General features: G+C 42.5%; 1 protein-coding gene across 2 annotated transcripts in view; it reads left to right on the top strand.

The window, feature by feature from the left end:
- Nucleotides 1-23,774, top strand: part of LOC112117804 (semaphorin-3D) — a 176,922-nt gene extending 153,148 nt beyond the window's left edge. For both annotated transcript variants that reach the window (XM_026648654.2, XM_026648653.2), the window contains 4 exons: nt 1,315-1,472; nt 3,903-3,967; nt 6,085-6,224; nt 19,872-23,774. In XM_026648654.2, coding sequence (XP_026504439.1) covers nt 1,315-1,472; nt 3,903-3,967; nt 6,085-6,224; nt 19,872-20,300 — 792 coding nt within the window. In that variant the 3' untranslated portion in view covers nt 20,301-23,774. The remainder of the gene's footprint in view (nt 1-1,314; nt 1,473-3,902; nt 3,968-6,084; nt 6,225-19,871) is intronic.
- The last annotated feature ends 664 nt before the right edge of the window (nt 23,775-24,438 follow it).

Consider the following 24,438-nt stretch of genomic DNA (forward strand, 5'->3'; position numbering starts at 1 on the left):
AAGTTAACACACATATTTTCCACATACAACAAAAATTTGACTCTGTATAATCTATTAATTCAACAAAACGTTATTATTATTTTATTATTGGTTATAGTAGCGGTATTACAAGCAGCACAACTAGGGATCCCAAATAGGGATCAGGGCCCCATGGTGCCAGGCATTGTATGTACACATAGTAAGAGGCAGTCCCCAATCTATGAGTTTACTGTCTAACTACACAAGTCACAAAAGGTGGGAGAAAGGAAGTATTATTATTCCCCATTTTAAATACTGAACTGAGGCACAGAGATGGAAAGTTATTTGCCCGAGGTCATCCAGATATCCCGAATTCCAGGTCAGTGTCATAGTTTAAAGCCAAAGGGACCACCAAATCATCTAGTCTGACCTCCTGTATGTTACAGACCACCAACACCACCCAGGACCCGCACACTAAACCCAACAACTGAAATTAGAACAAAGTATTACCGCCCACAGGAAACTGAATGTTATGTGCTACAGGCAGAGAGTAGGCGAGAGCCCGAGGTGCACAGTACCTGAGGTCCCTGCAATGGCAGGGAAATGATTAGGTGAGATATACCCAGGTAATCCTAGCAAGTGACCTGCACCTACATGCTGCAGAGAAAGACAAAAAGCCCCAAGGTCACTGCCAATCTGACCTGGGGGGAAATTCCTTTGCAACCTCACATGTGACAGTCAGTTAGATCCTGTGAGCAAGAATCAGCCAGCCAAGCACCTGAGAGAGAGAATGCTCAATGTCACCTCAGAGCCCTGGATCACCTTATCCAATATCCCATCTCCAGCCACAGCCATCCCTGATGCTTCAGAGGAAGGAGATGAAAAAATACATTGAAGGGGGGAAAATCCCTTCCTGACCTGTGCAGGTGACCGTCTGAAACTCTGAAGCATGAGCTTTTAGAAACATAAGACATAAACCAGAAATGAGCCCCACGGCTGTTGAGCTTAACATCAAGATCTATCTTCCTCTATCAAATTATTAGTAAAGTTACTTTTGTTGTGGATTGCTGCTCATTTTTGATACTGTAAATTCATGTGAACATCCTACCAGTGTTTTAGTTCCTCGTCCTTCCAGTTCCATAGCCCCTTTCCAATATCATGTCATCTGCAATGGATGGAGACTGGCCAGTGCACACAGTGCCCTGAGAAACATTTTACAATGAATGTGAAATTCTCTCCCGTTCAATACAATCTGGGCCAAGACTGAAAGACTGCGAGGGTGGTAGCGAGAAAGAGAACATTTAAAATAATTGCTTGAAGAATGCTTCTAATTCATTCGCCTTGCCTGATTTGCAGCAACAATTGTACATTGGTTCCAAAGATGGATTGGTTCAGCTCTCCCTGCACAGATGTCACACGTATGGGAAGGCTTGTGCAGACTGCTGCCTTGCCAGAGACCCATACTGCGCTTGGGATGGAAACTCATGTTCCAGATATGCACCAACTTCTAAAAGGTAAGAATATATATAGAGTTCCTATGGAAAATCCACCCACTCATGTTCTCTACATTAAGGGCTTCAGAGGTTCCCACTGAGTTCTAGGCCAGCGAAAACAAGTTGCACTTTTTCAGCATGTTTTTTAGGTAAATTGTAGGCATACCTTGTCCATGTTTTGGTGGGAGTGCTATGAAAACAGTGCAGCACTTTAATATGAATAGCGATAACTGTGCTAGGGCGTCTAACGTAACAAGATCACGATACTTATTGTTATGCTACATGTTTTAAGATACCAAGTTATGAGGCTAAGGGCTAGATTGTGTCTGGCTCTGCATGAGTGTGCAAAGGAGGGAAGTGATTCAAGGAGCCTCCAGTACTTGTGCCTCTGCATGGGAGCCAGGCACAATCACAATGGGGAGTGTGACTCTCACATGATACCCCTGGGTGGGTCATCGGCAGCAGGAACTGAAAGGATGAGCTGAGCTAAAAGACACAGGTCTCATGGCTCAAGTGCTTTAGAGTTTACAAACCTCTATCCATGGACTAGCGAAGAACAGAGAACCATAGTGTGTTGGTATAGGTTACACAAGTGCTTTGCTGGGCTAATACCAGCTGCAGCACCAGCCTTCCAAAAGAGAAAGGACCACGGGAGCCATATCTGAACTCTCCCTGAGCCAGATGGAGGGATTTCATGCGGTACTCTAGAAGGCTAATAGAGTTACTGAGTTGGCATTAGCTCCCCCTACTAGCATTCTGACTGGGTCAGCCAGAATTTCTCAATTCATGCCACTATTCCAGGGCTTTTCCTCAGCCTCCTCTTCCACCCCTTCGATGAAACTGTCCTGTGGGCAGTCCTTACAACTGGAGCGAATAACTGATTTTTTGGTTTGCTGGCAGTTCCGAAAAATTGAAACAAAATTTGGTTCGAATCAGAAAATTACAAAAAGTCCCCCTCCCCTCCCCCCCCCACAAAGATTTTTTGGCTCAAACTGCATTTTTAGCATATAAACAATTCACCTGAAAAATGTTGCCCAGCTCTGCTTACAATAAAGGCCCATGGTTGCTGTCTGTGATGAGAGTTTTGCTTCCGTAAGGACTGCAGTACTGGGCCTAAACGATGAAATGAACTATTGTAGTTAATGAGTTACGGGATATTGTGTCATTCATTGTGTAACCATGTGCATTTTCCCCTAAGCCAAAGTGAACTAGAATAAATACAGAGAAATGTAAATGAGAAGAGAAATATAAAAGCTAAGATTCAATGAAGAAGTTATGCCCCAGGAGGTTGCTGAAGGCTGCAGTGCTTTCTTTCCACTGCATGCGGAGACAGAGAACGAGGGCTCATTTATTTATAGAGCTCCCTGGCTTGGTGGATAGGTCAAAGCTTTGTGGGTGCGAGGCTCCAGAAGAAGGGATTGATGTTTTGCATTGTGCACCTTCCATAAGTCAGTTACTTGCGTATTTTCCTTTAGCTCGGTCTAGCTATCTGGCACACTGTGCTCCCAGCATATTTAAGTCTCTTCTCCAAATGGACACATCAGCATCAGGAGCCAACTCTTCCACTTAGACATTGCTGTGCTTTGCACTTGTAAGGGCCTATTGCCATCTCTGACACTGGCTCGCCGTGTGTCCTCGAGGAAGTCACTTTGCCTCTCTGTGCCTCAGTTTCCCCATCTGAAGAACGAAAATAATCAGATTTATCCTCTTGAGATCTACGGATGAAAGTTCGTAAGAGTTAAGTATTATCAATATTATTTTAATGAACCCTAAAAACAGTCACAGAGAGGTTAAGTAATTCGCCCAAAGATCACTACGCAAGTTAAATAGCGGAACTGGGAAAATAATCCAGGAATCTTGACTCCCAATCCCCTGCTCTGTTCATCTCTACATAAAGTTCCCCAAACCGTACGCTGTAGCTGCTGTTCTCAAAACTGTTCCGTCTGAAGCAGCACCTACGCTTTGCCAGCATTGCTTGTTTTAGAAAATTCAGTAGTTGACATTACACTGTGTTGGCCTTGAATTGAGTCAGGAATGTGGTCTGTTGAAGCTCGTAGGTTTACATGACGTAGGTGTTGAGGGTTCTGATGGTTTCCAGGATGATCTGGCCCACCAGATCACAACATCTGTTCTGCCTTTGGATCTGGCAGAGCTCCTATAGCTGATTTGGAAGCTGTCTCTGCCACTTGATTGCCCTCCTCACCCTCTTCTAGGCAGATCTCTCTCCCCAGAGTGATTTTCTTAAATCACCGGCCTGTCTCTGTGCCATTTGTACAAATCTCTCTGTGCCACATGCCACTTGAGAGGGAGGCTGGATTTACTTAGGGCTGTAATTGCCAACGATAGGGCAGAAGTGCTGCGGTCCCACATCTGCCGAGCTCCTCTGCATTTTGTTACTGAATTCCAGCAATTATGCCTTAAGTGTTACACATTTTAATGCTCTTGTTATAGGCGAGCCAGGAGGCAAGATGTCAAATACGGAGACCCAGTCGCCCATTGCTGGGATGTGGAAGAAAGTAAGTATTTGCGCCTCTTCTTCCAACAAAATGTGTACGGTCAGTGTGTCTGTCTGTTTACTATGCTCTTTGGAACTAGGCCTCTGGAGATATCTGGGCAGCTAATACCCAGGCAGTTAGAATCCCCAAATACTCTCCATTCAGGCCTCATCCAGCAGTTAGACTCACTGAGCCATGGGAACTTAAAAGAAGTAAATGGCGAAAACAGCTCTCCCCTCTGCCCCCCCACTCCATGCGAGAGAGACACCAGCAGAAACCCACATGAGGGGAGAAATAAGACAATTGATGTGAATACCCCATACCCCACCATGAGTGAGATGCCAGGACCTCCGCTCCTTTGCAGAGTATCTGGAGAGAGATTCAAGTAAGAAAACCTCTGAGGAAGCAGGAAATGCTCCTTTTTCCTCCCCTAATACATACACACACTTGACAAAAGTCCCAACCCCTGTTCCAGCTGCCAAACCCTCCAGTTCCCCCTCCCTGCAGCTACTTAAACACTCCCCCTATTAACAAGAGCCTTCCCCTTCCCTCAACAAGAAATCCCCCTCTCCCAGCTGCCAAACAGTCTGGCTCACTCTCTTGGCAACTGCTGCAGTTCACTTACAAAGTGTACTGTCAATGCTAAATCCTGCGGTTACGCTGCAATTTCTGTGGCAGCGTAAAATAAATGAAAAGCTTTCAAAACTGAAGTTTGAGTTAGTCTGGGGTTTTTACATTCAATTATTAAAATGAACAGCCCAGTCACAACAGTATTGATAGTATTGCTGAGTTTAATTTTTGAGCTAGTAGAAGCCGTTCCCTTTGATCGATCTCTGATTATTTTCATGTCACTGTGGTGCTGGAAGCCTGCTGCAAAACTCAGCATATTTCACAGCAAAAATTAGGGCTGTCTGCCATGAAATCAAAGACCAGTCTGTTGCATGGTATACTGGGCTCTCACTGTGCATATATACCGCAGGGATCATTAAAAAGTCAGGGGGAAATCCCGGTTCCATTGAAGTTAATGGCCAAACTCCCATTGATTTCAATGGGGCTGGGATTGCACTCTCACGATTCACCCCACAATTACTACATAGTGGTATTTGAGATATGCCACAGAGCTTAGGCTTACTGTAGGGATGCCAGCCCAACTGCTGCTGTCAGGTATGTCTTTGTAGATAAATGGTATTGTCTTTGATGAACAAATACAAAATTACTAAAATGTTGCACTAATATGAACTCAATCCTGAGCCCCAATATGGTGGCAAAAATGGAATGTATGGCTAGCTTTAGCAGCTAGATGGGTATTTCCCCTGGTGCTGTAAAACAGGTTCAGATGGCCTTGTGCCACCCCACTTCCAGCCCCTGGCAGATTAATAATAACTATTAATAATAGATAATGATATGATGATAGCACCTACAAGCCCCAATTGCAACGGGGTCCTATTGTGCTAGACACTGCACCAACAGAGTACAAAAGGCAATCCCTGCTCTGAAGATCTTGCAATCCAAATAAACAAGACAGACAAAGGCTGGGAGGGGAAACAAAGGCACAGAGAGGTGGAGTGACTTTTCCAAGGTCATTGGCAGAATCAAGAGAAGAAGCCAAGTCTCCTTACTTCTAGTTCAGTGCCCTATCTGGAACACACTGAGCTCCAGCAGTAACTGCCTAGTAAATGGCCACTAAAAGGGAGTGATTTCAGGTAGCCTTGAGGCTGCTCTAAAGTATGCAGGGTGCTAAAGCGGTCCCTGGTGGCTCTCCGAATTGGTGGAACTACAACCAGCACTTATGGCTACCCCACCTCTACTCTGCTCAGTCTCCACTGGGTGCACAGAGGATGGAGCAGAGGAAAAATATAGGTAAAATATCTAATTCACCAGCAGTGACTGTCTCTCTTTAAATTTAAGTAAGTCAGTGGTACAGATTTTATTAACCTCTCTAAAAAACAGTTGCACTGGAGGAAAGTTAGCAGCCGCCTCTAAATCCTAGCAGTTATATTTTAAGCTAAAAGTTAAGTTTCCTTTTGCTTATTTTATAATTCACTGGCTCCTATAGCATCTGTTCTGAATCAGTGTATTTTCCTATTGCTTTAAAAATCAGGTCAGGGTTAATCTTCGGTACCATGTTTGCTTTCCAGGCATTAGTCATGAAACTGCTGATGAAAAGGTGATTTTTGGCATTGAATTTAATTCAACTTTTCTGGAATGCATTCCTAAGTCCCAGCAAGCCTCTATTAGGTGGTATATTCAACGCTCTGGAGAAGAACATCGAGAAGAGGTAAGTTATAGGCAACAAGGCAAGCTTCCTCAGTGGAGAATTCAGCTGAGTATTCGAAGGCAGGAGTTATTGGGATTAGTAGATGTTTTCCTTTTCTTTGCTTCACCTGAGGTATCAAGTAGTGTTCTGGTATCACCATTTGGGGTATAGAGAGGGTGGGAGAGAGGCCATTTGCACTGTACTACAGGCAGATTTATTTTATTTATTCTACTCATTAAAAAAAAATCCCTAACCTTTGCTCTAAGCACTCTTGGGTGCATTTTAAAAAGACAGACTACTCCAGTAACACCCTTTCCCCCAGTAATTAACACATGGAATAACTCAGCAGCTGAAACCACATTCAGAATCTTCTGCTCTCTATAAGTTTCCACATCACCCTAGTATCTGAGAACCTTCCAATTAAGTGTCGTGCTGAACATCTCTCATGTGAAGTTGATTCTTTCTCTCCTCCTGTCCCTAGGAGGAGAATTGTATGTACAGTGGAGTGTTTTTTATGATCATTGTGTTGGTTTCAGATTTTTTTTAAATGTTTGTGCTCCTCTGTGTTTAAGTTGGAGAAGGCAGGTGGGAGAAGTGCTGCTTGCACTTGAAGTTGAAAGTGGGGTGGTTTCCAATGGTCCTTAGTTCCTGGGGGAGTTAATTCCGTCATCTGGGACCAGCACCCAACATGTCTCCTGCCTTACAATCTTTATAATTTCCCACGGAGTCCTCTGACAGCTAGTGAAAAACCATGCCCTGAAGGTCAACAGATTGGGACTGGTTTGGACTGACTTTCAAACCTAAGGTCCCCTCACAGAGAATGCCTTTTGCCCTCCTACAAGCCATTTTCCATCTCAGGCCACTCCCTACCACCTGTGTAGTCATCACAACTGTGGTGGTAGTGAAAAGGGGGAGGTAAGTTGGTCGAAGGTTTTAAATGTGCTTTATTGTTCAATGTTCATCCCAGTCTTTAGTTAGTTATGCCTTCAGATCTGAACCAGATTGAATTGTTTTTCTTTCAAGCTCAAGCAGAGTTTAAATATCAGAGTCCTATAGGAACTATTAAATATGCACCATCGTTTATGGCTCAGCCTTCCATTGATTGTGGGTGCTAGCAACTCTCCCATTGACTGTGATGGCAAGATTTCTCTCTTTCTTTCTAAGAGCCGAGAAAGTCTAGCCATGGCTGATTCTTATGAGGTGATAGCCCTGTATGGGGCTACGGTGTCTATTGCAGAGGACCCTGAGCACCATCTGGGCTCTTTGGGGAAAGTCGCCATGTTGGAGGCCACATGAGGACTATGACACCAGTAGTGGGCCATGGAGAGTAGTGACGGGTGCTAACCTTGAGAGTCAGATAATCTATTTTATGTGCAAGTAGCTCAGGCTGCAGATGCTTTTCCACCACATGAGCTGGAGGAACAGGACTGTCTGCAGGCCCTGGTTTTGGGGTACTTTTGTTGTATCAACCCCTACATACTCAAGCTTGGCAAAGTGAACTTCACCACTGAGCATGAGCACATAACAAATGTATTTATATACATCTAGCACGTCTCATGCCCCAGGCTTAAAGCCTTAGGTAAAGTTATAGTGGTTTAAAACACTATCTTTGACATCCATCAATACCACATACTTGAAAAATTATATTGTATTCTCATCAGCAGGCCTGCTGGTATGTCTGGAGAATGGCCAAAGAACACTAATAAACACAGGTGGCTAAACTGAAAACTGTACTACGCACGGCTTGGAAGACGTATATTAATCACTCCAGAAATATTGTAATTCTTGCCCTAATTGTTTTATCTTTGACGCTCTTTTGCAAGAAGTTGTATTCCTTACCTCACTAGACTCCTAGACTCATAGACTTTAAGGTCAGAAGGGACCATTATGATCATCTAGTCTGACCTCCCGCATGATGCAGGCCACAAAAGCTGACCCACCCACTCCTGGAATAATTCTCTCCCTTGATTCAGCTGTTGAAGTCCCCAAATCATGATTTAAAGACTTCAAGTCGCAGAGAATCCTCCAGCAAGCGACCTCTGCCCCATGCTGCGGAGGAAGGCGAAAAACCTCCAGGGCCTCTGCCAATCTACCCTGGAGGAAAATTCCTTCCCGACCCCAAATATGGCAATCAGCAGAACCCCGAGCATGCGGGCAAGATTCTCCAGCCAGACCCTCATTGACCAATGATACTAATTATCAGCGATGGCACGTTATTGACCTATTGACTAAAATCACGTTATCCCATCAAACCATCCCCTCCATAAACTTATCAAGCTTAATCTTAAAGCCAGAGAGGTCTTTTGCCCCCACTGTTTCCCTCGGAAGGCTGTTCCAGAACTTCACCCCTCTGATGGTTAGAAACCGTCGTCTAATTTCAAGCGTAAAATTCCCGACGGCCAGTTTATATCCATTTGTTCTCGTGTCCACATTAGTACTGAGCTGAAATAATTCCTCTCCCTCCCTGGTATTTAGGGGTCCACTTCAGAAAAGCACTTACATATATGATTACATCCAACCCAATTTATGAAAACAACTGAGTAATTATTTAAGTCCTATCCTTTTCAAAGGGATTTAAGCACATGCTTAAAGTTAGGCACATGCTCTAGAGTGTTCCAGAACAGGAAACTTTGATTGGTGCTTAGATGAGCCACAGTCATTATAAAAACAACCTTTCACCTCTGTAATACCTAACCAAGGTTCTCAAAAGGATTTACAAACATTAATTAACCAAATATTACATCTGAAGAAGGTATATTTAATAAGGATAATGTTTAATCCTCTTAGATCTGAAAGTGCTTTGCAAAGTTGGTTAAGCATTTTCATCTTCATTTTTCATGTTGGGAAATTGAGATACAACAGGGTTGGTGGGTTCTGTGTGTCCATTCCTGTAGCCAAATCAGGAATTGAAACTCCTGGCTCTGTCTGATGCTTTAACAAGACTAGTTTTTCTCCCTGAGTTTTGTGCAACCCATTTGGAAAAAACTCAGATTTTGTTAGAAATCAAAGACTCAATCGGTGCAGCTCATGGTGAGCAAAACAAAGGTGGCTTTAAACTGCCTTTCTATCTCACTTGATTGTGGAGCTGGCTTAAGGCCAAATTGGCCTTTGGCTACATTAGAGCAGGCTAAGGGCTGGGCAAACTTTCGCCAACTTGTAATAGCCACAAATAGCCAATATGCCAGCATGCTCTGGCCCCATTTCCTAAGCCAAGCCATGAGAACACAGTGTAGAATCAGCCATGTGGGTTTTATGCCACCCAGGGACTCCCCTATATCATCGGATTCAACAGCTGGTTCAAGAAGTTGAGTCAAGGATCTGGTGTGAAGGGCATAAGGGGGTGTGTGCATATGTTTTATGGCATTTGCATCTCTAATATGCATCCAGCACACATTAGCAGCCTTTCACAACGTTTAGTAGGCTCGCACTATGTAAATAATCTGAAATGTTTATATGGGAAAAGTAAAGCTTTGATAAAATGCTATATTAACCACTGGGCTCATTTAGAAGAAAACTATCCAGATGGATTTTCTGTGTTATGAATGTCAACTGCAAGCAAAGAGTTTCTTATCACATGCTGCCACTATATCCATGGGAATGTTCACATGATGTTTGATCTTTGATAAAATAGATGATGGAGCCCATGTTCTGGATTTTTTTTCTTATACTTTTTTTCCCACCAAAGTCCCCAGCCAGAGTCCTTTTTCACTTTCAAGATCATAGCAATTAGAGACGGGATAGACCTATTAGCTCATCTCCATCCTTGCTGGTAAATGCTTGTTCCTATATCTAGTATTTTGACCCAGTCTAGTTTTTGTTGTCGTAAATAATGGGGCAACCACCATTTCCCTTTTCAGAATCATCCTGATGGTGCATTTCAATACACACACAAAATGTTCTTCCTTTTAGAGAAACAAGGTGGGTGAGGAAATATTTTTTATTGAACCAACCTCTGTTGGCGAGAGTTCTGTATAAGCTTGACACTGGTCTTGAACCAACCAAAATTGGTCCAATAAAAGATAATACCTCATCCACCTTATCTCTCTAATATCCTGGGACCAACACAGCTACAACAACATTGTTCTTTCTTTTGTTATCTTTAAAGATAAAGAAAAAATTAATAAAGCTGCATTTTCAAATTGGGTACCTAAAGTAAATTCATGTGTAGCCACCTAAATAAGTCAGCCCGATGTTAAGAGATGTCAAACACCAACAGGAGTAGTGAGTGCTCAGCATCTCTGAACCACAGGCTCTTTTTATTGAGATGGTCTAGCTTTGGGCACCCATGTTTGAAATTTTCCCTCAGTGTTGGATACCACACAGCTGGCCTCTATAGAAAATCCAAAGATAGAGAGATATAAAGTTGAGGGGTTTTTTTTAATGCACTTTAGTTTGACCAAAATACCAGATGTAACAGAAATAGGGTAGCTGTCTATAACATGTAGCCTGATCTTTGCTCAGTCAATACCTTACCATAACTTTTCCCATTACAGTTCTATATTCCGCTCTCTCTTCCTGCGTTGTATTTCTCTAATAACACTGTATGTTATTGTAGTGCATGTCTTAAAGGTATAACTTATTGTGATGACGATACCATGCTTTGTGAATGACTCAGTGCACCTGGAAACTCAAGTTACAGACTTTTAGTTGAAGTGGTGTAGCTGGAATGTTTCAGTAGATCTTTAAACCTCACTTTACAAATAGATGGTTACGCTTTGTCCATGACATGCAATACAGCTTCCTGAGGGGAGAGAAAGGGCAAAATCCAGACTAGATTGGGAGCTTTTGGCCCAGCAGGATGTCTCCTGCATTTCAACTTTAAGGTCATGGTTCAGAATCCTACTTCCAGTCAGAATGGCCTATGGGAGGGGACAGGATCTCCTGTGGTACAGGAGCTGTCACCAGGTCATTCTGCTGCCAGGGGGAGTGCGTTTCCCTGCGGTTTGGTGGGTCATGAGTCAATTATCTGGTGCTTTTGTATTTAGTGTTGCTCACGCAATTGATCATGTTTATTCCCATATTTGGAAGGTTAGTCACTGACTTGTGGGAACGTTTTTGTGACTTGGATTAATAAAAAAGCCTGTACATCATTTGTTCGTAAAGCTTTAATGTGCTGAATTTCCTGCAGCTTAAGCTCGGCTGTTTGTTTATTCCTTTTTAAATTCCTATGTGTTGTGTTATGTACATAATAGGTGTCTGGGCCAGAAAAAGCAAACCCAGTGTTCCCTGCAAAGCTATTAACATTGGCCTCCTAGTGTTTTTAAAAATATTCGGCTAGCCTGACCCAGAGTCTCCTGTGGCTGCAGATTTGCCAGGCTGTCGTGTCCCTTTCCATGGGACATAGCAAGCCATATGTTTTGAAACGACAGCCTATTCATTGATATGGTTTAACTCCTTGCATGGTGTGGGCGATGGAAGATAACCCACGGGGGAGCCTCAGCATATTTTGGCTTCTTCACCAGCAGCTCACTCTTTCCCCCTGTCCCACCCCATGTTTGCTGGCTGATGTTGGCCATGGATTGGGCTATCCAGCCTGGTTGGTAATCCTCTTTGAAAGGTATGTGTTTGGTAGGACACTGAACTCTATTGCTGTGGTCACCATATTGGAGACAGGGATGCATTTTTTCCCATGGTCCATTTTACACTGGTTGGAGGGATTTACACTGATCTGGCAGTGATCTCTGTTTTGTGGTGTTGATGTTTTTGGTGGTGAATTGGTGAGTGAGGCATTGGTCTCTGTTGGTTTAATCAGTGGCTGATGATTTTTGTGTGATTACAGCCTATTTTCTTTGGCCACAACTTCATGGGCATGAGTTTCTGGTGGTGATTGTAGATAGATTCTGTGACTATTCAACCCCAAACCCAAGAGTCAGATGAAAGCAGAATGGAGAAGAGGGCTAAGTTTGGCAGAGAACATTGGTTATGGGCATAGACCTTATTATCAAGTAAAGATTTAAGAATACACCATCCTGTTTCAGGCCCGGTTCTTTGAGAAGGGAGTTTTGTCTTGGAGGCCCATTGAATGGTCACTAGTTGGAACCCTGGAGTGAAAAACAGGGGACGGATAGCTCAGTGCTTTAAGCATTGGCCTGCTAAACCCAGGGTTGTGAGTTCAATCCTTGAGGGGGCCACTTAGGGATCTGGAGCAAAATCAGTACTTGGTCCTGTTAGTGAAGGCAGGGGGCTGGACTCAATTACCTTTCAGGGTCCCTTCCAGTTCTATGAGATAGGTATATCTCCATATATTTATTTAGCCCGGCAGGGATGGAATGCAATGTTAGACAGTTATTGACTAACTTGTTGTTGAATTTAATTGAAAATGCAGTTGATTTGCTTTTTACCATACGTTGGTGGTGTGATGTGCTTTCTTGGGGAAATCCCCTGGTGTTGACAGCAATGTCAACTTACACTTTAAAGGTTTATCTGTTTCAGTTTGTTGAAAGAATCAATGGTCACTCTTTTACTTTACTTTAACCAATTGGGTAGTGGTGGTGGGTTGTTTGTTTGTTTTTTAATTCCATGAAGTCCTTAAACGAGACAATTATTTTTTTCCACAATTACAAAAAAAAATGTATATCCTGAGATGAGATATATCCATGTGGATTTTCAGGGAGATTGATTTGGTTTGGGTAAATGTAGGGTGAGAATTTAAAAATTATCCTTCTAATGGGAAGTTAGCTTCAACCTTAACTATAGTGTGACTGATATCTCTCCCTACATAATGACATTATGTCCCCAAAACCTAAAGAAGAGCTCTGTGTAAGCTCAAAAGCTTGTCTCTCTCACTAACAGAATTTGGTCCAATAAAAGATATTATTTCACCCATCTTGTCTCTCTGTATGTCCCCAACACATTCTTCATTTTTCCTTTAGATTTTTTATTAAGTACAAATTTAAAAAAAAAAGAGTGGTAAAAAAATTCTCTCTACTGCAATGTTTGAATTCAATTATTATTTTTCCCAGTGTAACAGTAACAACATGGCACATAATAAAAAAGATCCATCTTCTCAATGGAATGATGATATAGGCCACTGATAATGAAGTCCAAGGAGAATTCTCAGTAAACGCTCCTTATTTTTCTTTGTTCAGCAGTTTTATCTAATACTACTGGGGCAATTCTGCGCCAAAAATTTCAAAATTCTGCACATAATATTTTAAAATTCTGCAAATTCTATTTGTCAAAATAACACTATATCAGGGATCGGCAACCTTTGGCAAGCAGCCGATCAGGGAAATCCACTGGCGGGCCAGTATGGTTTGTTTACCTGCAGCGTCCACAGGTTCGACCAATCACAGCTCCCACTGGCCGGGGTTCGCCGTTCCAGGCCAATGGGGGCTGCAGGAAGCGGCGGCCAGCACATCCCTCGGCCCATTGGCCTGGAACGGCAAACCGCAGCCAGTGGGCACTGTGATCGGCCGAATCTGCGGACGCTGCAGGTAAACCAACCATCCCGGCCTGCCAGCGGATTTCCCTGATGGGCCGTGTGCCAAAGGTTGCCGATCCCTGCACTATATAAACATGCCAGTTTCAATTATTTGGTCATTTATTTCAAAATATCTGTCAGCAAGTATGTCTGTAACAATACAGACACACACAAAAATTCCCCCAGGAGTAGAGTTAAAGAAACCCCTACTACAGATAAGTTCCTGCTTCTCTGCCCTCTCCCCCCCAGAGCCCAGTCAAGGGGTCAGACACTCACACCCCCTCCTTCCCCAGAGCCCAGCCGTGGGGCCCTCCCCAGCCCAGACACTCACACCCCTTCCCCCAGAGTCCAGCTGTGGGTCCCTCCCCAGCCCAGACACTCACACCCTCTCCCCCAAGAGCTCAGCTCCAGGGCCCCCCTCTGACTCAGACGCTCGCTTGCACCCCTCCTCCGCAGAGCCCATCCATGGCTGCCCCCAGCTTAGACACTCACACCCCCTTCTCCCCATAGTCTAGGGATCCAGAGGGAGAAACAGACTGATACTGGATCCTGGGCTTGCATGGAGTTTCCTGCACACTGCCTCCTTCCTTCAGGGCACGCTGGGAACTGCACCTGCCAAGAACCCTCCAGCTCCTTCTTCCACTCCCCCTGCAGTATCTTCTAGTTGCGAGCTGGGTTCAGCCATGTCCAGCGGCCCCTAGTGGTGGCCAGCAGTTCTGCAGCCCATTTCTGTTGGGGAAAAGAGGAAATTCTATGCACACAACATTAATTTCTGCAAAACTCTGCATTGTGCAGTGGTGCAGAATTCCCCCAGGAGTAATCTAACCCATGGTTAGCTCAGCTTTACCTCTAGTGCTTTTTCACATGTTGATTAATGAGGGAAGGCAGGCTTTGAAGCCACTATCTTCTCACACACAGGTGCAATGTTTCATCTGTGAAAACGTTGACGTGAATTATTTGTAATGAGGGAGCCATCTAAACACACCATTAACAAAGGACAAAAGACGTTGACCTAACCTAATGCCATGCCACTTTTGAATCCTTAGCTCTTTACTATCTTACTCTTTCAAGATTTGGCAATTTGTGTTTCCCCCCATTACTAAATTCATGTTGTAAAAACCAACCAATTAATATAAATGAACCTCTTATTCATTTGCCAGGCATTTTCTGTATCTGTGCTCTGCACATTTTATTTAATATTTTATATCAAGGATCAAAAACTATTTAAAAGTTGCTGAAAGAATATACAGAATTCTGTCCAACTCTGCTACCTTGTCATTGAGAAGATATAGCATCCACACTGCAACCTATTTGCAGGCTGAATCAAAGCAACTACATGACACCAGAAGTTACGTGGACAAATGTTGATAATCAAGTGCTTAATTTCTGTGGCTCACAATTTTGGCCCTGATTCAACAAAACACTTAATCATATGTTCATCTTAAAATACCTGCTTAAAGTTAATCACATTGTTGAATTGGGATCTTTGGCCTTCTGAATTGCTAAAGAACTCGTTATAGCTCCAGCAGAATTATTGGTTATGATATGCTGAAAAATAATGAAACCACATATGACAGAAATAAAATGACATCTCCTACGTAACCAGGCTTTTCACTATACTCAAAATTTAATAAAACATGTTTTACGTCTGCAGGTCAGGAACTAAAGAACAAATTAAGTATTCAAGTGAAAGGTTAAAGATCTACTACCAAGTAATGAAATGCCAGGTGTTTATGAAACTCCAGAGTCCTGTGGGGGAAAAAGTAGAGAGGAAAGACAGGAAGAGTTCTGAACCTATGGGTAAAACAACATAAACAGGATACCAAAAAAGAGAAGTGGGAGGGAAAACAATAATGAAATATGGCTCAATATGTGTGAAATCAGAGCCATAATTTCATCCTGTCAGAGAATAAGAAAGGAATTAACAATGAAGCCATAGAAAAGGAGGAGGTGACAATCTCCATAAATCAATAACCAAGATGCAAATGGGACGTTGAATAAGAATCTTATTAATTAAAAATAAAAGTAGAGATGGATTAGGATTAAGAGACACAACCACCTTAACACCGGTTAGCCTGTGGTGTGGGCTCTCAAGGAGAGTGATGGGAACCTCAACCTTTAGCACATTTATAACTATACTGTGAACAGAACTGTATCATAGAATAAAATCATAGAATATTAGGGTTGGAAGAGACCTCAGGAGGTCATCTAGTCCAATCCCCTGCTCAAAGCAGGACCAACACCAACTAAATCATCCCAGCCAGGGCTTTGTCAAGCCGGGCCTTAAAAATCTCTAAGGATGGAGATTCCACCACCTCCCTAGATAACTCATTCCAGTGCTTCATCACCCTCCTAGTGAAATAATGTTTCCTAATATCCAACCTAGACCTCCCCCACTGCAACTTGAGACCATTACTCCTTGTTCTGTCATCTGCCACCACTGAGAACAGCCTGATTCCATCCTAGTGTCAAACTGCACATGAAGGCTACTGTATTACAAATACCGCATGGTAATAATTAGTACAGAGATGGACTAAGTGACCCAACAGCTCTTTTCTAATTCTAGATTCTTCAAGAGCCTCCATAGCTCTGTCCTTTCTTTTACCTGACAACAGGCTGAGCCCTACTGTGATTCCTTTGAACCAGTGTACAGCCAGCTTAAACAGCCAGCTGCAGATTCCCTTACTGTAGGAGGTCTGACATGTAGCCAATGTACGGTGACCAGATAGCAAGTGTGAAAAATCAAGACACACTTTTGCAGGGAGATATAGTTGCCTATATAAGACAAAGCCCCATATATCAGGATGGTCCCGATAATATCGGGATGTCTGGTTACCCTAAGCCAATGTAGCCGGCCCTGTGCCTCCAGAAACAGAGATGTGGCCAGAGCAAGCTGTGCTCTGGCGGTTCCCAGCTGACAAACAGCTCTTTGGAGGACATTGCAGCTGGGACATAGTGTAGAACAGCCCTCAATCTGCTCTAAACTATGGTGCCAGGGAGCCACAGGATGCCTCTTTGAAACTCCCTTACCCGGGCTCAGCAGTGGTTCGAGCCTCTTGTCTCTTATTGCGTCATCTCTGCTCCACCGGCAACACCAGCCTTTTTGCCCTGCTCATCAGCTTTACCCACAGCCCTCTTTGCACTTTCTTGCACACTAGTCTCTACTCCTGGCATGACCTGCTTGAGCTGCTATGAAAAGCCACCACCTTCAACTCATTAAAGCCCCTTTATGATCCACCTTTGCCATTATGCCTACACAAAAATTAACCAGGTTAAGCCATGTTTTCCCAGAATAATTTATAAAAACCTTTCCTCATACTGCCATGCCCATGTGATTAAATGCATAATTTTGTCTTCTAAGCACCTTGGAGAAGGCATTCTGTTTTCTTTCTGTTTTGGAAGACACCTAATAATATATCTTTGGATGGCCTTAGAAATAATAATAGCAAAGGTGAGGGAACCCTTACCCTTAAAATAGGCCTTTTCAAAAATTTAAAATATCTCCTTTGTATTCTACCTTTGCAGGATACCAAATGTTGTGGTATCACTTGACACAATACAATGCCATGTCTAGGTGAAATTTTCAAGAAAGCTCACTCGGTCTAACTCTGCTCCTGTTGAAATCCATATGGGTTCTAATGGCAACAGAGTAAAAGCCAATGCTGAGCAGTTTTGAAAACCCCACCCTATATTTCTCTGTCTTCCTCAGACATCCAGCAGTTGGCCTTTCCCATGTCAATGTTTCTCAATCAGTGGGTCATGACCCTTGTGGGGGAGGGGGGGAGAAGATCATGAAAGGCAACTGGGGAGATGGGGGAGGTTTGCGAGGCACTACAAAATTTATTATAATCTAAACTAAAGAAAATCTCTCTCCACCATTGCCCACACAGCCTTACTCTTCTGGGTCAAGTATTGTCTCTCAGCAGCGTGAAACACACACACAAATAAATTATATAGGCTTATCTTTATCATTGATACATTTTTATTGTTACTTTACAGTAAGTGCAAGGGATTTGCAAAAAGTTTTACTTCAAATAAGGGGATGCCAACCTGAAAAGGTTGGGAAAACTGCCCTATGTGATAGAATCTAGTGAAGAAAAAGACTTATTGAATACCTAGTCCATCTCCCCGCTATTGCAGGACTGTTAGCTGCTGTAAATGTACTTGTATTTTGACCATGACCAAGCTATTTTTAACTCAGACAAACTTTGGGGTTGTATAGTGCCTGGTGACAAAAGATCACAAAGCACTTGCCAGACACTTATTAAATAAGCCTGACTTCCCCCTTGTGATGCAGTAAGTAGTATTGTCGCCAATTTATGAATGAGGAAACTGAAGCCCGGAGCTGCCTTGCCTCAGGCCATATTGTGTGTCCGTGACAGAACCAAACAGAACCCACCAGTAAGCCCCAGCTGAGCCGAGTTCCATTCAGTAGACCACCCTGCCTTTCTAGTAGCTGACGTGTGCTCTCTGAGTGGGTCATCAATGGCACACAGGCAGCTGCACATATCTGGCTGAAGAGTGCTTCAGCTAGTATGGTAGCAAGCCAGGCAAGCAGGACTTATATATATTATTTAGGGATGAAGAATTGCTTACAGGTTTTTGACATAAAAACAGTGTGTAGTCTACTCACTGTGAATACCATTACTTTATTCATCTTTATGCTTCCCTGATCTTCTTCCTCTGAAATATTCTGGGAGGGTAGATGTATAGTCTGGGACATTTTCCAGATTTTTTTTTCTTTCTTTCTGTCTTTTTTCCCCCTAGTGAGGCACTCAGCACAATAGTGAATTAAACAGGATCCTTGTGTATTATAACAATGACACCAGTGGTGCTGAAGATGTGCTTAATGTGCATTGTGGGCTAATCAAGCTGAACCGCAATCCCTTCGCTGTTGTTCTCCCCTGCAGCCTCTGTGCGGCAGCAGAACACTACTGCACACTCTGTGAAGTGCCAGCTTCCTTTTCGAACATCAGTGCTTCAGAGGGAATGTACCCTGGGGTATGGAATTAGAGCAAGGGATTGGGAGTCAGAGCTCTACTCACAACGCTGCCACTGAGTCTTTGTGTGGCCTTGGACAATCACTTAGCATCCATGTTTCTCCATCTGCAAGGATCCTAACATATCAGTGCCTCAGAGAGGGGCTGTGAGGCTTAATTAATGTTGTAAATCACTTGTAGGTTACCAGATTTGCAAAGTTTCAAAGTAGCAGCCGTGTTAGTCTGTATCCGCAAAAAGAACAGGAGTACTTGTGGCACCTTAGAGACTAACAAATTAATTTGTTAGTCTCTAAGGAGCCACAAGTACTCCTGTTCTTTTTGCAGATTTGCAAAGTAGCTGGCAGCATGGATGGCTATGTTTGCCTCAGGCACCAAGTGCATAGAGCCAGCATGCCAGTGGCTAACATGTCATATTGTGCTAGATATAGCAAGTATTTCCACAGCCTTCACAATCTCAAGTACAATTCCACAAATGCTGCAGTGAATAGGGTACATAATGCACAGAAATTCAGCCTTAGCTTTAAATTTCTGTTTTTTCTAGGTTTTCTCATTCACAGATCCTGAACCCTCCATGATAAAAGAATTGCATTGGGTTTTAGCTCCCTGAATCTTATTGGCGTTTTTCTGCTCTCACTTACAATGGTGTAAATGAAGCGTAACTACGTTGAAGTTAAGAGAGTTTACACTGTTGTAAACCCAGTGTCAGATCAGAATGAGACTTATTGACTTAATTGTTATTACTATTGATTTATTATTTATATTGTGGTAGTGGCTACGCACCCCAGCCGTGGACCAGGACCCCATTGTGCTATGTGTTGTACAAACAAAATAAAATGATAGCCCCTACCCCAAACAGCTTGCAATCTAATGGGATTTGTCCAGCTAACTATCCAACTCTTGCTTCGAGAAAGTAGGCTACCTTACCCTTGTTTTGGTCTGTTTAATTATATTATTTCTTGGTGACTCTATCTTCTCAGACTGTATGTACCTTTAACTAAGGCATGCTGATGAGACTATAATTATCAACTGAATAGTAGAACTCTGAAATTCAAATGGTTCCATATGCATATGTCTATCTAAGGTACTTATATGCCAGTGACCTAGAGGTAAAAGGCTGCATATCTCATTGTCAGTCCCTGAGCCAACCGTCCCCTCTGTCTCCTCTACTCCCCACCTAACACATACTCAGATTTTATTTTTCCTGTGCTTTTAATGCATGGTTTTCTGCTTTGTCCAATCTCACAGCTGAAGGCTGACGAGAGGATCATCAAAACGGAATATGGGCTGCTGATCCGCAGCCTGCAGAGAAAGGACACAGGGGCGTATTACTGCAAAGCACAGGAGCACACGTTCATTCACACCATCGTGAAGTTAAATTTGAACGTCATAGAGAACGGGCACATGGAAAGCACTCAGAAAACGGAGGATGAAGAGGGACGGGGGAGAGATTTGCTTACTGAGTCGCGGCTGAGGTACAAGGATTACATCCAACTCGTCAGCAGCCCCAGCTTCAGCCTGGATGAGTATTGTGAACAGATGTGGCACCGGGAGAAGCGGCGGCAGCGGAACAAAGGTGGGGCAAAATGGAAGCACATGCAGGAGATGAAGAAAAAGCGAAATCGAAGGCACCATGAACCTGTCAGCAGCCCACATGCCAGGCCTACATCTACGTAGTTTTATAGTCTATTTAAAGAAAGGACGTTTAACATGCAAAAATACTGTGTTCTGTTTTGTGCATCCTTCCTATTAATTAATATTGCTTCATACTGAGATTAGATAACGCACCGTCATTATGGGTCTGTACAGGACTGCACTGTAATACTGGAATATTATAGCAAATGACAAATTCCTTATTTGAGCACCGCACTCAAGGCAATAATTCCAAATCTGGGTTTTTTCCCAGAAATTCAGATTTTGTAGCTAACACTTAGTGAGAAGCTGATTCATGACATATGTCATGTGGGTGTTCCATGGCTTCCCTGGCATAATTTTTATATGAGATTTAAAGTCTGTGTTACAGTGCATTATTAATTGACTGCTACATTCCACCCGAGAGTTGGCTGCAGTTCAGGGGTATGTAGATGTATTTGTAAAAGTGCTTGGGGTCTTGTAAGGATGGGAGGTGCCATATAGATACAGGCCATTTTGTGATAGATCTGCAAAACTATACTAAATTACCCATTGGACATATATTTAGGTACATGGGTGGCATTTGCTAACACAGAGAAGCAAAGCAAAAAATCAAATTAAATATAAGCTTAGCAGTAACACTTGTTTTCCCCTTTAAAAATGTGATCACATTTTAAGAGGAGGAAATGTAGAGCTTTATTCATTAGGACAAAAGCAGCCTCTAGTTTGCAGTCCATCTGCTGAAATGTAATGTTGACTCAAATTGAAACTGCCAGCAAGATACTGGAGAGTAAATTTCGTAAGAAGCACGTGGGAGGTACGTGCACAAACCCTATTAACAAATAATGGGATTTCTGCCTTCACCTCTATTGTCTTGCTGAAGATTTTACCCTGAATGTCTCCACTCACCTCTACAACTCTAACCCCCGACTGGCTTCATTTTCTGGAGTATGGTTAGTTTGTTGTGGAAAAAAAGAGGAGCGGAGAACACATACGCACAAAAACCCTCCCAAACTTGATGACAAAAGACAATGAGGGAAACATATTTGGTGACAGACAGAAACTGACAGTGCTCTTACGCCAGGTATAACAATGGGCAGAGAGCAGACATTCCTCAGACTTGTGTATTTGTTTTATAAAAGCTCTTGTGTATTTCAAACAAGGCATTGTGTTGTTGGAATTAATACTTTTTTATTATAATTAAATAAAAACAAAAAAAGCCCACATGTAAATAAACAGAAGTAGAAGTTAGAGATGAGCAGCTTTGCGATTTACAATAACATCATTTGTAAAGTGTTCCTAGTTTTACTTTCTGCGCTTTAATAAGATAAATCTTCTTGTATGAGCAAGAGACACTGTGCTTCCTTCAGATCTGATTTACACCAGTGTAACTCCATTGGCTTCATTGGACTTTCTCCCAATTTACACTAGTGTAAGCAAGATCAAAATCAGGGCTATTGCCTCTTCTCATGCTTCGCAGCCCCTCTCCCCCACTCTACCAAACCTCCCCCTTTCTGCCTTTCACGCCTCTTTGAGTGTGAAATGACAAATTAGCCACTTCCTCACATGGAAGAAAGCTTTGATGGATACTAAATCGACAGACTTTACTTGTTTCTCATGCATTCTACATGTCTTGAGAGCAAAGTCTGTGGGAACGCCATGTAATTGGTGTGCAATTCATTAAGGAACCAAGAACTTTGGCTCTGCATGCTGGAGATTATCCCTATCCGCTACCCAATATGTGTGTGCATTCAGTTCCTGATCAATAATTGTGTCCACACAATCTGTGCCATTGTACATTTCCTTTCTGATAAATGATACAAATATGGTGATGTGTTTTTCAGATTGTAGAAAGGAACCTCAGCTGACTCAAGTTTATTGTAAAAAAAATTAAAACTGAATGTGCATGTATTGTATAAAGACAGATTTTAGATTCTTTGTTTTTTTCATTAAGATACATTAGTTAATTAGAAGGCATTAGGTAGTTTGTGTACAGTACTTTGATAGTGTGCTCTGCAAGTGTTAAATATTATGAAAGATGAGAGGGGAGTTTCATTGTACAGGACCTTTAATCAAAGAGACTGATGTCCTAGGCTCTTATTAGTAAGGTTAGTCCTTACTACTCTGAGTAGCCTATTAATGTCTATAGAACTTTTCACAGTAGTAACCATTATGCTCAGAAATCAGCTTGTACAGCAATAGGACCTTAGGCCAAGATTTTCAAAAGTGACTAGTGATTTTGACTGCCCTTATGTTTGTTGCCCAATTTGAGACTCCAGAAGGGATGTTATCCTGTAAATATGAGGCCCCTTTAAGAAATCTCAAGTTGGACACCCAAAAAATGAGACACTCAAAATCTTGAATCACTTTAGAATTTTTTTTGCCTAAGGATGACTGCAGTCACCAAACAGAACCCACCGATGTATTCCTTGTTGTATTTTATCAGTCCAGAGAGTACCATCTCTCAGACTTGGTCCTCCGGGGAATGAGTGGTGCCATGCCATGACTAAGCTAAGGTGCTAGCATCAACCATCTTAGGCCCATGCTTACATGTACTGACAAGGGGCCTGCTCCTTCTCCCACTGAAGTCAATGGGCTCAGTATTGTAATTATTGATTACAGCACAAACCCTACTTACCTTCTTCATGAAAGTAGAACCATTGGACTCACTTCAGTGCCCCTACTCAATGAGATAAGGTGAGCAGGATTTGGCTCTAAATAAGCTGTTTGTGTTTGTTCAGTACTTTTTTCCATCTTCCTTGAGAGCTGAACAGAACTGGTTTCCTTTAGGTTTAAATAGCTTTGCAGAGCCTAGTGCTACAATCCTCGCACAAAACTCCCCGTCAACTTCAACAGGAGTCCTGAGGGCCTAAGGGCTGCACCACTGGGACTGTGAGCATTAAAAGATTGAATTAAACTTTACTACTCTTAAATTCAAGGGGTTTTATTTTCTTTTAAGTGTTCTTGTAATAGGATTCCTCTCAGAGGACTGACCTCAACTCTGCTGTGTGGAGTAGCAGAGTGAAGCCCCAAGCGAGGAATGAGGCCATTTCTATCCTGAGGAAATAAATTCAATATCCTCCAAGTCATTATACCATATTGGATTCATACCACCCCAGGGAGGAGTATTTAATAATATTGTGCAGATAAAAATCTGTGGTTCAGTACATTTTATAAGCGATGTATGTTGAACTAGCACACTGCTTCTCATACACAGCAGTAGATGATACACTGGTAATGATTCCAAGGGGCACTGGGGACCAGTAAATTAGCTAGATAGTCCAGGGAACACTGAGGGAGGGTAAGAAGGGATTTCTTTAGACAGTTGTTTGTTATTCAGTCAAAAACCAAGGTCAGGAGTAAGAGTAGTGGATCCTTCTGTAATTGTACAATCCCAAAGACAGGCTCAAAGGAGAACAGAACGAGCTAACCCAGGAATTTTAGCCACAAGAGCCAGACAAGAAAGGATTCCCTTCCTGTAAAAAAAATCAGTTATATATATTCAGTTATATATTTTTAATTTAATCTACTTAACTTTCAAAATGAGGACTTGAGAATCCATTGTGCGGCTGAGCTGTACGATGAGCCACAACAGGCTCGTAGTTAAAATGGAACTGAACCCAGCCTCCTTAAAGGGCTCAATAAAAGTAATGCTACCCAAAGTTTGGGTCGAGAGTGGAAAAAGTTACCTCCACATTAATAACTGAAGGTTCTAAACAGATCCCCTAGTGCAGACTTTAAAAAATACTTGGTCCGATCAGTAATAAATGCTCTTCCCCTACCTCAAAAAAAAATAAAAAACTCCTTCTCCCCTCACTTCAGAACTAACTTGTGTTTGCCTGAGTTCCATCCATTTCAAACAGGCTGTCAGAACAGCCAGTGCAGCTTGTATTGTAGTTGTTAAAGCTTGCATCGGTTTTTAGAATTCTAAGATCCAACAGATTTCTAAATACTGTATTCCTGAAGTCAGTTAAAATAAAACTGGCAGTGGTATTAGCAGACAAAGGAATAAAGCGTTTAACACTTATTCTGTTAAATTTGTTCTTTTGCTGGAAAACATTCTAGGGACATGTGTGAATATGTATTCATACCATAAGCAAACAGTTTTCTGAGCAAGCAGTTAAATTTACACATGTACTGAGGAGCCAAGATCCTTGATTTTGCCAGTCCATTGGACCCTGGT

Source organism: Terrapene carolina, unplaced genomic scaffold (assembly GCF_002925995.2).
Source record: "Terrapene carolina triunguis isolate 2854851 unplaced genomic scaffold, T_m_triunguis-2.0 Scaffold68, whole genome shotgun sequence".
NCBI classification, from domain to species: Eukaryota; Metazoa; Chordata; order Testudines; family Emydidae; genus Terrapene; species Terrapene triunguis.